At 43.1% G+C, this 12,346-nt stretch overlaps 1 protein-coding gene across 1 annotated transcript in view; it reads right to left on the bottom strand.

Annotated features, from left to right (window-relative positions):
• Positions 1-12,346, bottom strand: part of SPAG16 (sperm associated antigen 16) — a 273,745-nt gene that overhangs the window by 49,411 nt on the left and 211,988 nt on the right. The window contains 1 exon segment of the mRNA XM_066322434.1: positions 4,869-4,995. Within this exon segment, the coding sequence (XP_066178531.1) occupies positions 4,869-4,995 (127 nt within the window).

Raw genomic sequence — 12,346 nt, 5'->3', positions numbered from 1 at the left:
ACAGCTGGAAACAGCCAACAGGCTCAGAAACTGCCCTGTGCATGGATTTATTTATTCTCTGGTAGGACACGGAGTGAAAAGCCCTTAGAAATGGCCACTGTCCTCAAACGACCCACCTGCCTTCAGCCAAAGCCCTTTCACAAAGGAAAACATGCAAATGAGCACCCCCACATTCCCGGGGTTCACTCCTGTGTTTCTCTGGAAGCACAGATGGATCATTTTGGGACCTCTGTGGGGCAGACCCGAAAAGCCAAGGAAGAACAGAGCAGGCAGAACCTCGATTTGTAAGACTCCTCAGAGCATGGTGCTGGGGTTGCTGAGTGTTGCTGCTTCTCCTACCAGTGGGACACTCATTTGGGTTTCCCCGCTGTCCCACACACCTAATTGAGTGGGAACTCCATCAAACTCAGCTAAGCTCAAGAGCCATTAGCACACCATGATAAGCGGACACTGGAGCACAGGAGCTGCAATTTATTAACAAGTGCTGCTCTAAAAAGGGCTGTGCCTGAGAACCTCTTTTATCCAGTGCCACATTTGAAGATAGAACACTGTCCTACAGAAGCCCCCAGCAGCATCTTCCTCTTTTCCCTGACTAATTCCTAATGAATTCCTGTGGGTGTGGTGCAGCCCCAGCCTGCCCTGCTGGGTGAAGCGTGGTGCAGCACACTCAGGAATCATTCCCACGGGCTGAGAGATGCAGTTTCTCCACAACCATGCAGAGATATCCCTGCAGGAGCCTGAAAGGAGGCTCTGCCTGCATTCCCACTGCCCTCTCTTGCTCTGGGGAAGGGGAATCTGCCGGAGTCCCCGAGGAGGAAAATGCCCAGAGCCAGGTTTTTATTGGGAGCCTCTTGCTGCTGTTCAGGCAGAATTTTGAGCAATTTCATTCTGTTTTTTTCCTTTTTCCTACGAGATTGGTGCCTGCATTATTTATCAAGGACCACACTACCTTGGAGCTTCCAACTTTTCATTCTGCCGTTCAGCTGACAAATTACTGACAAGGACACAATTTGATGTGCAGAGCCAGAACTGGCATCTGGTCACTGTTCTGCTGCCTTACCCCTGCTCAAGTCATCTTTGACCCAGATAGGAAAAAGTTGACATCCTTCCCACTGAATGTCAGAGGTATTAGTTTGATAGTGGGGAATGGAATCCTTTTATTTGTGTTATGCAGCAGTCTTCTGCAAAAATAATGCAAAAAAAAAAAAAAAAAAAAAAAAAAAAAAAGTCTCATCTTAAATCACTGAGCTGCACTCCATAAAGAAATATATCCTGGAGGAGAACTAAAATATTAGGTTTGAATATCAGTGAGCAGTAGAGACCAAAATGGACACAAATTATCAAACAATCTATCAAATGCTTGTTACTTCACACAATCAAATAGAAACAAAGCATTGCATGACTGTGACTGTTCACAGAGCTCTGCATGTGCTGGACTTCCTTCATAAGAACAGTGTCATTGACATTAATGGGCCTGTCCTGCTAAAGACACACAGAATTCTTCTCAAATCCTCGTTGGACATATTCCTCAGGGCATCACTACTGAAAGCTGCCTTTAAAATTACAGTCTCTCCACAACGTTTTTAAAAATGAAATATCCAGTTATAGAACCTGACATTTCAAAAATCAGAAAGCAGATGAGATAGTTACTAAATCAATAAGTTCCAAACATGTAGAATGAAAAATGTGAGTATTTTTTTTTCTTCCCTATTTAATTATTTAAGTGTGTAAGTATTCGGTATCTCATCTTTTTTCTGTCTGAAAAAAGAGCAGAGGTTCAAGCTTGGCTCAAATGGTATCGAGACAAATGTGAGCAGCCTCAAGCAATGGCTCATAAGGCTGTGGGAGATGCAGAGGAGTGGCAGGTCCCTCATCACGGCAGGAATTAACCCAGGCAGGGGAATTTGGACTCAGAGGGTCACAGGCTCTTTTGCTCCTCTCACATTCATCACTGGACGCACTCTGCAATTCATGAGGGGAGATGCTTCCCCTGATGTGTCAGTGAGGAGTGGTTCTGGTGAGAAGCCAGAACATGTTTGTCTTTCTATGAAACTGGCAACAAGAATAAATTCCTTTTATTAATTTAATAAATTCCTTTATTAATTCCTTAGAATTAATCCCTAAATTACTTTGGCACCAGAGCCATCAGCTTCACTGGCAAGAAATCCCCACCAGAGAACTGCAGCCTGGGTCTCCACATGTCTCAGTTTGGAAAGACAGGTGTCTGCCAGGGAAAAGCCAGAGCTTTCCTTGGGATGGAGGATGTAAACCCCCTCCCTCTGAATTACTATGATTTTACAATGAAGGGAGCTTGCAGGCAAAGATATGGGAATAGGACTAACAGCTCTTTTCTAGGTATATTAAAAATGTAGTAGTACAAAAGAAGAAGAAGAAAAAAAAATAAGAAAGAAAAATGCTGACACACTCAGAACACGACCTGACCCCCTGTTGATCAGAGTGTTGGTGTCAGTCCAAATAAATCCTCCTGGAGTGACAGGTGTGGTTCTGTTGGAGCAGAGATGATCCAGTAGAAGGGTCCAGTGGTGGTGAGATGGGTCCAGCCTTCCTCTGGCAATCCAGTGCACACAGGCTGTGCTGGTGTTCTGAATCCCAGGTTTGATCCAGGTAGGAATGCTGGGCTCCTCCCCCTGGGTGGAGCATCTCCCAGTGGGATGATGTAATTGTCTCAGCCCTGCAGTGAGCCTGGATGGCCCATTGACAGCAGATATCCCCCAGAGGGAGGATGGGTCATGGCAGAGATAAGAACACTGCCCCACCTGGTTTGAACAGCTGCCCATGGACAGAAGGCACCCACCTTTCCCTCCCAGAGTTATGAGATAAAGAAAAACACCTCTCAGCTGGTTTCAACAGATGGGAATAAAATCCATCTTGCATTGGACCCAAGACACCACATCTGATCTTCTGCATGTCTGGCGCAGCAGGAGCGTGGTTCCTGCCCAAATCCAACACCAAATCTGTAATTCTCACTCAGTATTTGGAAAGAGCCAGAAGTGCAATTCATCTTTCTCTTTTCTCACTTTCCCATAGGCAACATATCCCTTAGGTATAAAATTAGAGTCAAGGTCATGAAGTTTTTCCTAAACCACTGGAGATGGTTTTCTGTTATCCAGGGGAAAAAAAAAAAAAAAAAAAAAAAAAAAGCAACACCCAGCGTTTCCAAAGTCTGCAGGCTGCGTTAGAGTTCCAGGTTAGTAATTACAAAGATTTATGTTCCATCTGCCCCAAATCCAGAGCTCATTGTCCATTCAACTTACACTGCTCTGACTTACAGTTCTCTGTATCCATTATCTTTAATAATAAAGAGCTGACCGCACTTAATGACTGAAGAGCAAGATGTGATTAGCAATAGGAATCTGATTTATGAGAAAACAAACTCGAGTGTGGTTTTTGTGTTTCATTAGAAGTATCTTAAATGTACTCCTTAATGCTAATCGATCTCACAGAGGTGAGAAAATACACTATTCCAAATTAATGGGACAAAATAATTCAGCTTCTTTCTGGAGGGAACATTTAATGTCATTCAGCATTTAGAGGGAGGTGGCATCTCCACAGGGATTTCACCACCTCAAGTGAGGTTCCACTGTGGGGATTTGTCCTAAACGTGCAAGATTTCCCACTGGACATGGAAAAGGATTCAACAGCATAAATACACAACCAAAATGCCATATATATAACGTTTTCTTTTCACATAAGATCCTCCCAATCTTAGCAAAATTACTCAAAGATAAAAAAACCAATGTTGGTGAGCAAATATAGAGGCTTTTTCCTTATGTTTGTCAAAGGAAAACTCCTTGATGACTCTGTTAATTTGCTATGAGCAGGAGATTACTGAGATATTTGCAAGATAAAGTTCCTTGCAGGATTTATTGAAAACGAAACAAAGCAGAAATCTATTTTTCCATTAAGCATTTCACTTCTGTTTGTTTTTCAATATTTTTTTTCCTCTTTTTGAATTATTCATATTTGGATATCAAATATTCCTACAAACCAGTACATTTAGGAATAATGAGTCTTGACTAGTTTCATTTTAACTCATTGTGCTTTCTGACCAGGATTTTTATTACTATTAAATGACCTTCCATTCAGTCTGTTTCTCTGATCCATAAATAGAAATTGCCTAATGAGCATTTCAAGTATTCCGCTGTCATTTCCACGGCAGTCTTTCCTATCCTGTGTTTGTCTAGCTCTGATGACAACACCATTTAATCCACAGCAACAGCTCTGCCTGCTCCCTCTCAAATCCCTCCATGAATACAATCTTCTCCATTTGAGGCTGGAATCTTGCACCTTTACACTGTCTGAGAAATGCAGAGTGGCTGTAACAGCGACTGAAGGAATAATTCGAGAACTTCAGAAGTTGCTCCATACCACAGAAACAACAATAATTACTAGATTTTCTGATGAAAGAGGAAAAAACAATCCTCTTGACTTGTCCTAATGTTCTACTGGAACAGGATTTGCATATTTGGTTTGCAAAGCAGCAGCGACAAATACAGTCTCCAGAGTACTCCATCCATTTTTGCCTATTCCAAAGAAAGAAGGTAGAGAAGAACAAAGGAAGAGATGCCGAGTTTCTGTCACTACCTGCAGTGATATAATATGGAGAAAATAATGCATGTTCCATGAGGAATCAGCAGAGCTCTGGAGGAGGGGAGGCAAATCCCTTCTAGAGGAAGTGTTATATGGTGACATTTTTGGTCAGAAGATAACAAGTGCATTAGTGAATATTTTACTAGCACATCACCCTCACTTCCTATTTTGATTTCACACTGGATTTCATTTTTCTCATGTCACACATGTCACTACTTTGCCCAAATTCAGGAAAGACTAAGGCCAAGCCTGCTTACCGTTCTGACGTCCCAGAGAGACAAGGTCTTGTCAGCAGAGCTGGTGAGAGCGGTGCTGGAGAAGGGCAGGAACTCGATGCTGTTGACCGACCCCCCATGGCCCCGCAGGGTGTATCTGCACCTCTCACTGCAACAGAAGAGAACAGGAATGCAGCAGCCTTCTCTCAGGGTAATGTGAACGACAGACAATTTTAGGTGAAGGAAGAACACATTTCATGCATCTCCCCAGCTGCTCTCTGAAAAAGTGATCATTGACAGCGATTCCTCACCCCAGCACTTTTACAAAACCCAGCCCATTGGTGTTTGCTTCCCAGTAATGAAGGCTGGAGCAGGAACAGAGGAATGGGAAGTGGGTTTTACAATATTGAATCTTTAGGAGGAACAATGAAAGCACCACTTTGTGTTCCCTGAGTGCATCCTCAAAAACCTTGTTGATGCAGAGCTAAAAGGGAACGTGGATAAAAAGGTAGGATAGAGGCAGCACCATTTCCCTTTTATAGACATCAAATTCCCCTTTTTTTCGAAGGGGAAAAAGAGAGATCTGAGAGATCCATCAGACTGTCCCCATGTGTACCGCAAAGAAAGCTGGCCACCTGGTTTTCCTCTCAAGGTCTGCACAAAGCCTTAGAGAAAGCAAGTGATGCCTGGGAGCTCTTTACTGAGGGTAAAGTCTTGTCCCTGTGGACACCCCAAACCCCTTTTCTCCGAAGGAGAGGTCTCTGGCTATGGATGAACCACACCAGTGGCCAGTGTAAGCTCCAAGTACTTAAAGCAGAGGTGAGGGAACACAGGTGCACCCCAAGAACTGAGGTGTTCATCATGAACTAACAGCTCAGATGGAATTACCTGTGTAGTGGATCTGAAAGTTCTTTCAAGGCTGAAGGCACCCAGCCACTGCACCTTCCTCCAGCTGAGGACTAACACCCTGGAGGATTTGGGCTGGCTTTCTCACCTCGGTGCCTTGCTTTCTTTGAGTTAATTTCTGAGACAACGCTGATGGTGCTTCTCAGCTGAGGGGATGGACCTGATAGAGATGGAACTCCAGACAGGAAGCTTTTCCCATTGTAGGAAACTGGAGACAACCACAAAGACACTGCTGTGGAGAATCAGCCCTCTCACCAAACAGCCTGACCTTGGCTTGTACTGCTGTAATCTCGTGAAAGCTTTTGGGTTTTGCTTTGCCTTCTGTGTACACACCAGAGAATAAGTTTATTCCTCAAACTGGAGCCCAGGAGAAAAGAAGGAAGAGCCCAAGAATGCCCCAGCCAGACAACACAGAAGGTGACAGACAAATCTGGGATTACTCAAACTCAGCAGACTGGGAAAGGCTTAACTCCTTCAGAAACATGTCAAGAGGGGGGATGATTGAAATAATCCAGGATCCATCACTTATTACTAAACAGGGGCATCACTCCATGATTTCTTTCAATATATGTAAAACTTAAACATGCAGTATTTGTATTCTGTGAAAACACACAGGTAGGGGAGCATACTGTAGAAAAAAACCTAATCAATGTAAACTCAGTAGCAGTTCTATCCTCTTTGTTCAGCTGAGTCAAAAATAGTATAAAAAAATAAAAGCCAACAACTCATCATAAATTACTGCAGCTTTCAGCAAGAGCTCAGAATTTTATTCCCTGCTCATGTGATTCTGACAGTAGAAACACACCTCCCCGGAGCTGGCTGCTGAATATATCACTGGGGCTTGCAAATTAGATTACTGGGTGGCTCTTAACAGAGAATTTTTTTTTACAATATTTATTAAGGAAGCTGTCAGCACGGGGGAATTAAAGATGTGATTTTTTTTTCCTTTTTCCCCCCTGCCCGTATGTCCCCAGAAGACTCCCAGAGCTGTTGGTTCTGTACCAGCAGCACAGGAGATCTGTGCCTGCAGTGAGAGGCAGGCCACAGGCTTGGGATGAACACTCCCCTGAGCACTGATCTAACACAGGGACCCCTCAGGTCTGTTCTAGTGCTCTTCCATTTGCCAGACTAGAATGATACCCTGTGGTGAACACCAAGCTTGTCCCCACAAAGGCAGAGCAGAAAGGGAGATAAGTAGCTTCTGAGGAGAAATATTATCCAGGAAATAGATTTCAAAGAAATATTAGATTCCACTGGTATCATTTTACAGAATCTATGTTTTTCTATTATAGATAATACATTACACCAGCCAGTGTTATCTGTTATACAGCCTACATGTGTTGTTTTGTCACAAGGACTCATTTTAAACTAGACATAAAGTGTTTGGCTGTTAGAACTCGCTGCACAAGGTATCTGATATTCATGATCTCTTGATATACGACAGTAAAATAATGTCGGTAAAATAATTCTTTTGTCTCACAGTCTCATGGCAATGCTTTACACCACAAATATGCCTTTTCCATCTCACATCTTACACTTTTATTTGTGCATAGGTATGCCATTTTTAAAGGTACCCAGTCATTTCCAGCTTGTGTGTTCCCGTGCAAAGGCTCTGAGCTGCTGAACAACTTCTGACAAGGAAAATCCTGCAGCATTTTCTTGTGGGCACTTTGCATTTTTGAAAACATAGAGAGCTTTCCATACTGCAGTGTGAGAGTGGTTGGAAGAAAAGGGATATTTTCCTGTAATAACAGGGTGTTTCTATGCCCTCTGCAAAGGCTGGGGAAGAACAATCTCTTCAACCTGCTTGACTGGGCTTGGGGTGAAAGAACACAGGGAAAGGAAGGCAGGTAAAGGAAAAAAAGATATTTTGTTTGTCAGGCACTGATGTAGGGTCTGGACCATCCCAGGCAGCCAGGCTGCAAGAACAGGCTTGTGAGAGATTAATTAGGTGCCAAAGCAGGAAGGCCCATTCAGAATCCCTTAGCAAGGTGAAAATGGACTGAAGTGATGGACCATGACAGCAGCAGAAGGGAAGGAAATGATTTGCACTTTTCCATCAGGAACACAAACACCCAGCCCTGATGCAGCTTCTCTCCTTCCCACTTCCCTATCACTGCACACTGATGAGCTCTGGCTCTCGAGATCTCATTTACCACTCTGATAACTGGCTCACTGAATATTTCTGAGCACCTTTCCCCAACGCTACACAAAATAAATTCATCTTTCCTTCCAGCTGAGACATAATTTCAGCAAGATTGTCTTGTACCAGCTATCTTCTAGTAGGAAAGGGCAACAATTTATCTAGATGTTCTTTTTCCACAAAAAAAAAGAAGCTGATATGAAGGGTAGAGCATCACCCTGTTTTTTCATGGAAGCTCATGTTTTCTATCCAACGGTACAAGTTTATCTACATTAGAATAAATCTGGAGCTACATCCACTGAGTATTTTTCTCACTGTGAACGCAGAGCCTTATGGATATGAGCCTCACAGCCCCTGAATATCCTCGTTCAGAAGACAGAGGGGATCATCTATGACAGCAGGTTAGACACTCACACAAATCTCGATGCCTCAGGAGATTCTCAATAAATGATGCCACGAGAGAAACGCTGCTCAGTGCCTCAGTGTTTTGCAGATTGCATGCTAAACCTCACTGAGGCACCACTCCAGCATTCCATCCTTTCCCTGTCTTAGAACACGACTAATTATCCACAATGTTTTCCTTTTCTCTGTGGTCTCCCTTAAATCCAGATGAGGTCATCACGTCCATCAACAAATCAGCTTTCATTCTACCTCGCCAGGTCTGGCTGTTTCCTAAGAGTTTTAAACAATACATGGACAGATACTAATCCAGAAGCACACCTATGCATAGGAATGTTTGCTTCAATTAACCATACCAATATTGATATCATTACCTCAACAGATTGGGAAGATTTCATTTTTAGAGACTTCTCTATTGAAAAATCACATTCTGGAACGGTTCATTCAAATTCCAAAGGGCTTTCAGTAAAACTGCATTGAAAACATGAAGATATGAAAGATTTCCACTTACATAAGACTTCAGTGAGTATTCCCAGGCCCTGCACAAATGTAAAACAGCAGCCCAAAAACGCAGCAGTCAGATATTGCATTGACTGTGCAGTAATTGAAGGGAATGCAGGTAGTGGGCAGACTTTTCTCACCCTGCAGCCCCAGTAAAACTCAGAGCAGTTCCCAGCCTGCTCTCCCTGCCAGACACCCAGCAAACCAGAGCCACGAGGCAGACAACATGTGGCCAATTCTCCTGCTACTGAAGTGTTTAAAAAACCACCCCACACATGCATGCTAGAAATCCTATGGAATTGGGATCTTTTTTGCCCCCTTTCTTGGCTTTTTTTTTTTTTTTTTTAAAGCATGGGGTTTCTGTGTTCAGCTCTAGCTGGAAAAATTGGGGGAGTGGAGGCTGATACCATTTCAGTGAGTACTTAGGTAGTCATCATTACTTTATTTCTGTGCTATATTGAATCTCAGTTCAAGCATGGTAATTAGAACTACCTATACAGCCAATCGAAATTAATGAGATTTTGTGCTTGTTCTTTGGAGTCAGTGCCTCTCCCACTCACCTTTCTCCATGCCTTCAGAGGAATTCATTAAATAATGAATTCCCAAACAGTAACACCTTTCCCCAAAACTGCTCTCTCAAATCAACCCATGGAGCAAACACTGAACTCTCTCTCACATCTATTGAGAAACATTCTTCTCTGGGAGCTGCAATCACAATTTTCAGGGCAAGTTACACCAGAAAGTCACCTGCTGTGAAAGTGGACACAACATTTCTGAGGAAATCTTGTAGAGACGTACCACAACCAGCCTCCAGTGCTCCTACTGGGCAGTCATTTTAACAGTCAAAAGGAGAACATTTTTTAAAAAAATCTAATCCTATCACATTCTCATCACATGGCTCTATCTCCAGAATGTGTTTAAATTCGGCATAGAACTTCCCCAGCCAAGATCAATGGCCAAGGATAGCAAATGGGCTGGCTTAAGACATTAAAATGCCAGCTTGGTTTATGCTGTTATAAATGCATCCCATCATGTCTTTACATTTTATGACCTCTATTTTATTCCTAGGTAGCTTCACATATGACACATCCAATTATTCATGTCGAGAATGTATAACTATCAGTATTTCAGTAAAAAGTGCCTGCCATCATTTATGACAGTGATTTCTTTTTTTTTTTTTTACCCATTATTTCACTAAATGTAACACGTTTTCTGAGACATTGACATGTGAGGACACTTACTCTAGAAAGTACCTTTGTCTCTGAAAAGATACATGACAGTACAACGCTGTCAATATGAAACACTTTGTTCAATTATTACTTACGCTTAGTAAAATGGAGCTCTCTTCCAATTGTGAACATTCATTTGTGCCCTCTCTCGAACCAGTGTTTGACACTTGGAAAATGTAGTGCTAAAGGAGATGCTATTGCAGCTTCTGTGACAATGCAAACATTCCTCCTCCAGTACTTAGAAACACTTTAAATACAACTTTAATCCTTCTCTGTGTAATTTATTTTCATATTTAGCACTTGTGGAACGTTTTAATCTCTGTGATCTGAGCGCTCTGCAAAACAAGGAGAAATCCCCTGATTTAAACAAAGCTCTCAGTCAGGGTTTCCCTGGCAAGGATCAGTTTGCAGAGCTCCTCACGAGTGTCTAAATCCGGTGAAATCTGGTGTCAGATAATTTTAATTTTTGCACTTTTTAAGTTCACAGTGGCCAGAAGGAGGATCAAGTATTACACCCTGCTGTCATCCCTGCCATCAGGGGCTGCTTTGAGCTCGGGGAATGAGGGCCTGAACCACACAGGCACCATGAGCACGTCCCATTCCCGCTGGAAGCAGCACAAGCTCTGCCACTGATGTCAGGAGGAGCAGGATGAGATCCAGGTCTGTCACCACAGGAGCCTGACAGCTCACACTTCGCTCTGGGGCACAGCAAATTGAGCATGTAAAAGGAAACTGATCTCTGAAGGGGAATGGACTTAACTGGTAAGTGCAAGGGTGTGATTTTCCCCTTCCTCTGTCCTTGTCTTCCTCCTTCTGCCAAAAGCAAAGCAAAAGCTTCCCAACTAGGAAGGCTTAGCCAAGAAACATGATATAAATATTTTATAAGTTTTTTCTAGGTATATAAACAAACATTCCTCATCTGACTCAGCACGTTTGTAAGTCTGCTGTAAAATCCTGTAACATCCTTTTGTTTTTCACGTTTCCTTGTGAGCAGTGGTACTGTTAAAACACAGAGCTTCTGAACTGGATCGGTTGTGTCCTTCCACTGACAAGACATAAGCCAACAGTGACATTTTTGACTGGCTTGGTAAGGTTTGAAAGGCTGCAGCAGTTTATTTCTGAGAGTGCAGATGTCCTCTCTGAGGTCAAGCAAGGCTCTTTTCCCCTCCCTTTTCAGGAGCCAAACTGAGCCCAGCAGCTTCCCTTTAACACCAGTTTTCTGTAAAGACTCTCCTGTATATTTCCCTCCCTAGCTCTGCTTCAGCTGCTGCTGGGAACTGTGACAAAAGCCACCAGGATTTGGTAAAAGAAGAGACTCCACCTGCTGCCAGAGGGAACTGCAGTCCCAACCCTCTGCTGGCCGTGCTGCAGTAAGGGACACCCTGGGCTTTGTGCTCACACAGGATGTGCTCACCTACACCTCCAGGTACACCCCAGTCTGCTCCAGATTTGTCTCACACTCATTGCAAACCTGTAATTTCAGCAAAACTCCAAGAGATGGCTGAAGGGCAGAGCCTGAACATGAAGGTCCTTAAAAGGGGGTGTTGTTTGAGGAGGTGTGAGCACAGGGAGTGCTCCCAGCCCAGCCCCACACTCTTTGCAGTTCACTCTCGAGAGCACCTCAGGAGGGTTAAAGCCTTCCCACAGCAGGGAGATGGCCAAAATCAAGTCCCTCAGTGTGCCCACAAGATTGTCTAATCCTTCCCTTCCCACTCCACAGCCTCCCATTTCATGGTGCTCCCATCACAGCCTCCTACCCCTGAGGCATTCGTGTGCTGTTAACAAGATATTCTGTCTACAGCAACACCCAAACAGGACAGGAAAGCTATTTTATTGTGTTGGAAATTCATTTCATCTCCAGGGACCTTGCCTCCTTACATATTTTGCTGTTCTAAAAATTACTTCGTCCCATTTCTATAACTTGAAAGAGCCTCTTTGGCAAATAATACACAGAAAGGGAAAATTGAATGTACCTGAGAACAAAAAAATACGAAAAAGCACATGCAGAACAGAAAAGGAGGGCAATGCATTGCATTAAATTAAGTCTGATAGCTTGAACTTCAGATTCAGTGAGGTCTAATCGTAAGGGACATTTGGCAAAATTCCCCTAATAAATTTATAATTAACCAGCAGAAAGCAATGCTCCAGTCAGATTTCTATTCTGCAGTGAAATTAGATAACAGCCCAAATAATCACAGCCCTTGAAAGAGAGTGCAGTGAATGCAGGAGAAAAAGGTTGCAAAACTTCATGCCTTACCTTTGGGATTAAAGTGCTTATTTGCCTCAATTCCTGGTAATTTATGTAACACAATATGTATTACTGGAAAAGTAGCCCATTATAA

Source organism: Sylvia atricapilla, chromosome 7 (assembly GCF_009819655.1).
Source record: "Sylvia atricapilla isolate bSylAtr1 chromosome 7, bSylAtr1.pri, whole genome shotgun sequence".
Taxonomy (NCBI): Eukaryota; Metazoa; Chordata; class Aves; order Passeriformes; family Sylviidae; genus Sylvia; species Sylvia atricapilla.
The sequence above is the reverse complement of the archived record's forward strand: the minus strand, read 5'-3'. Positions and strand labels throughout refer to the sequence as shown.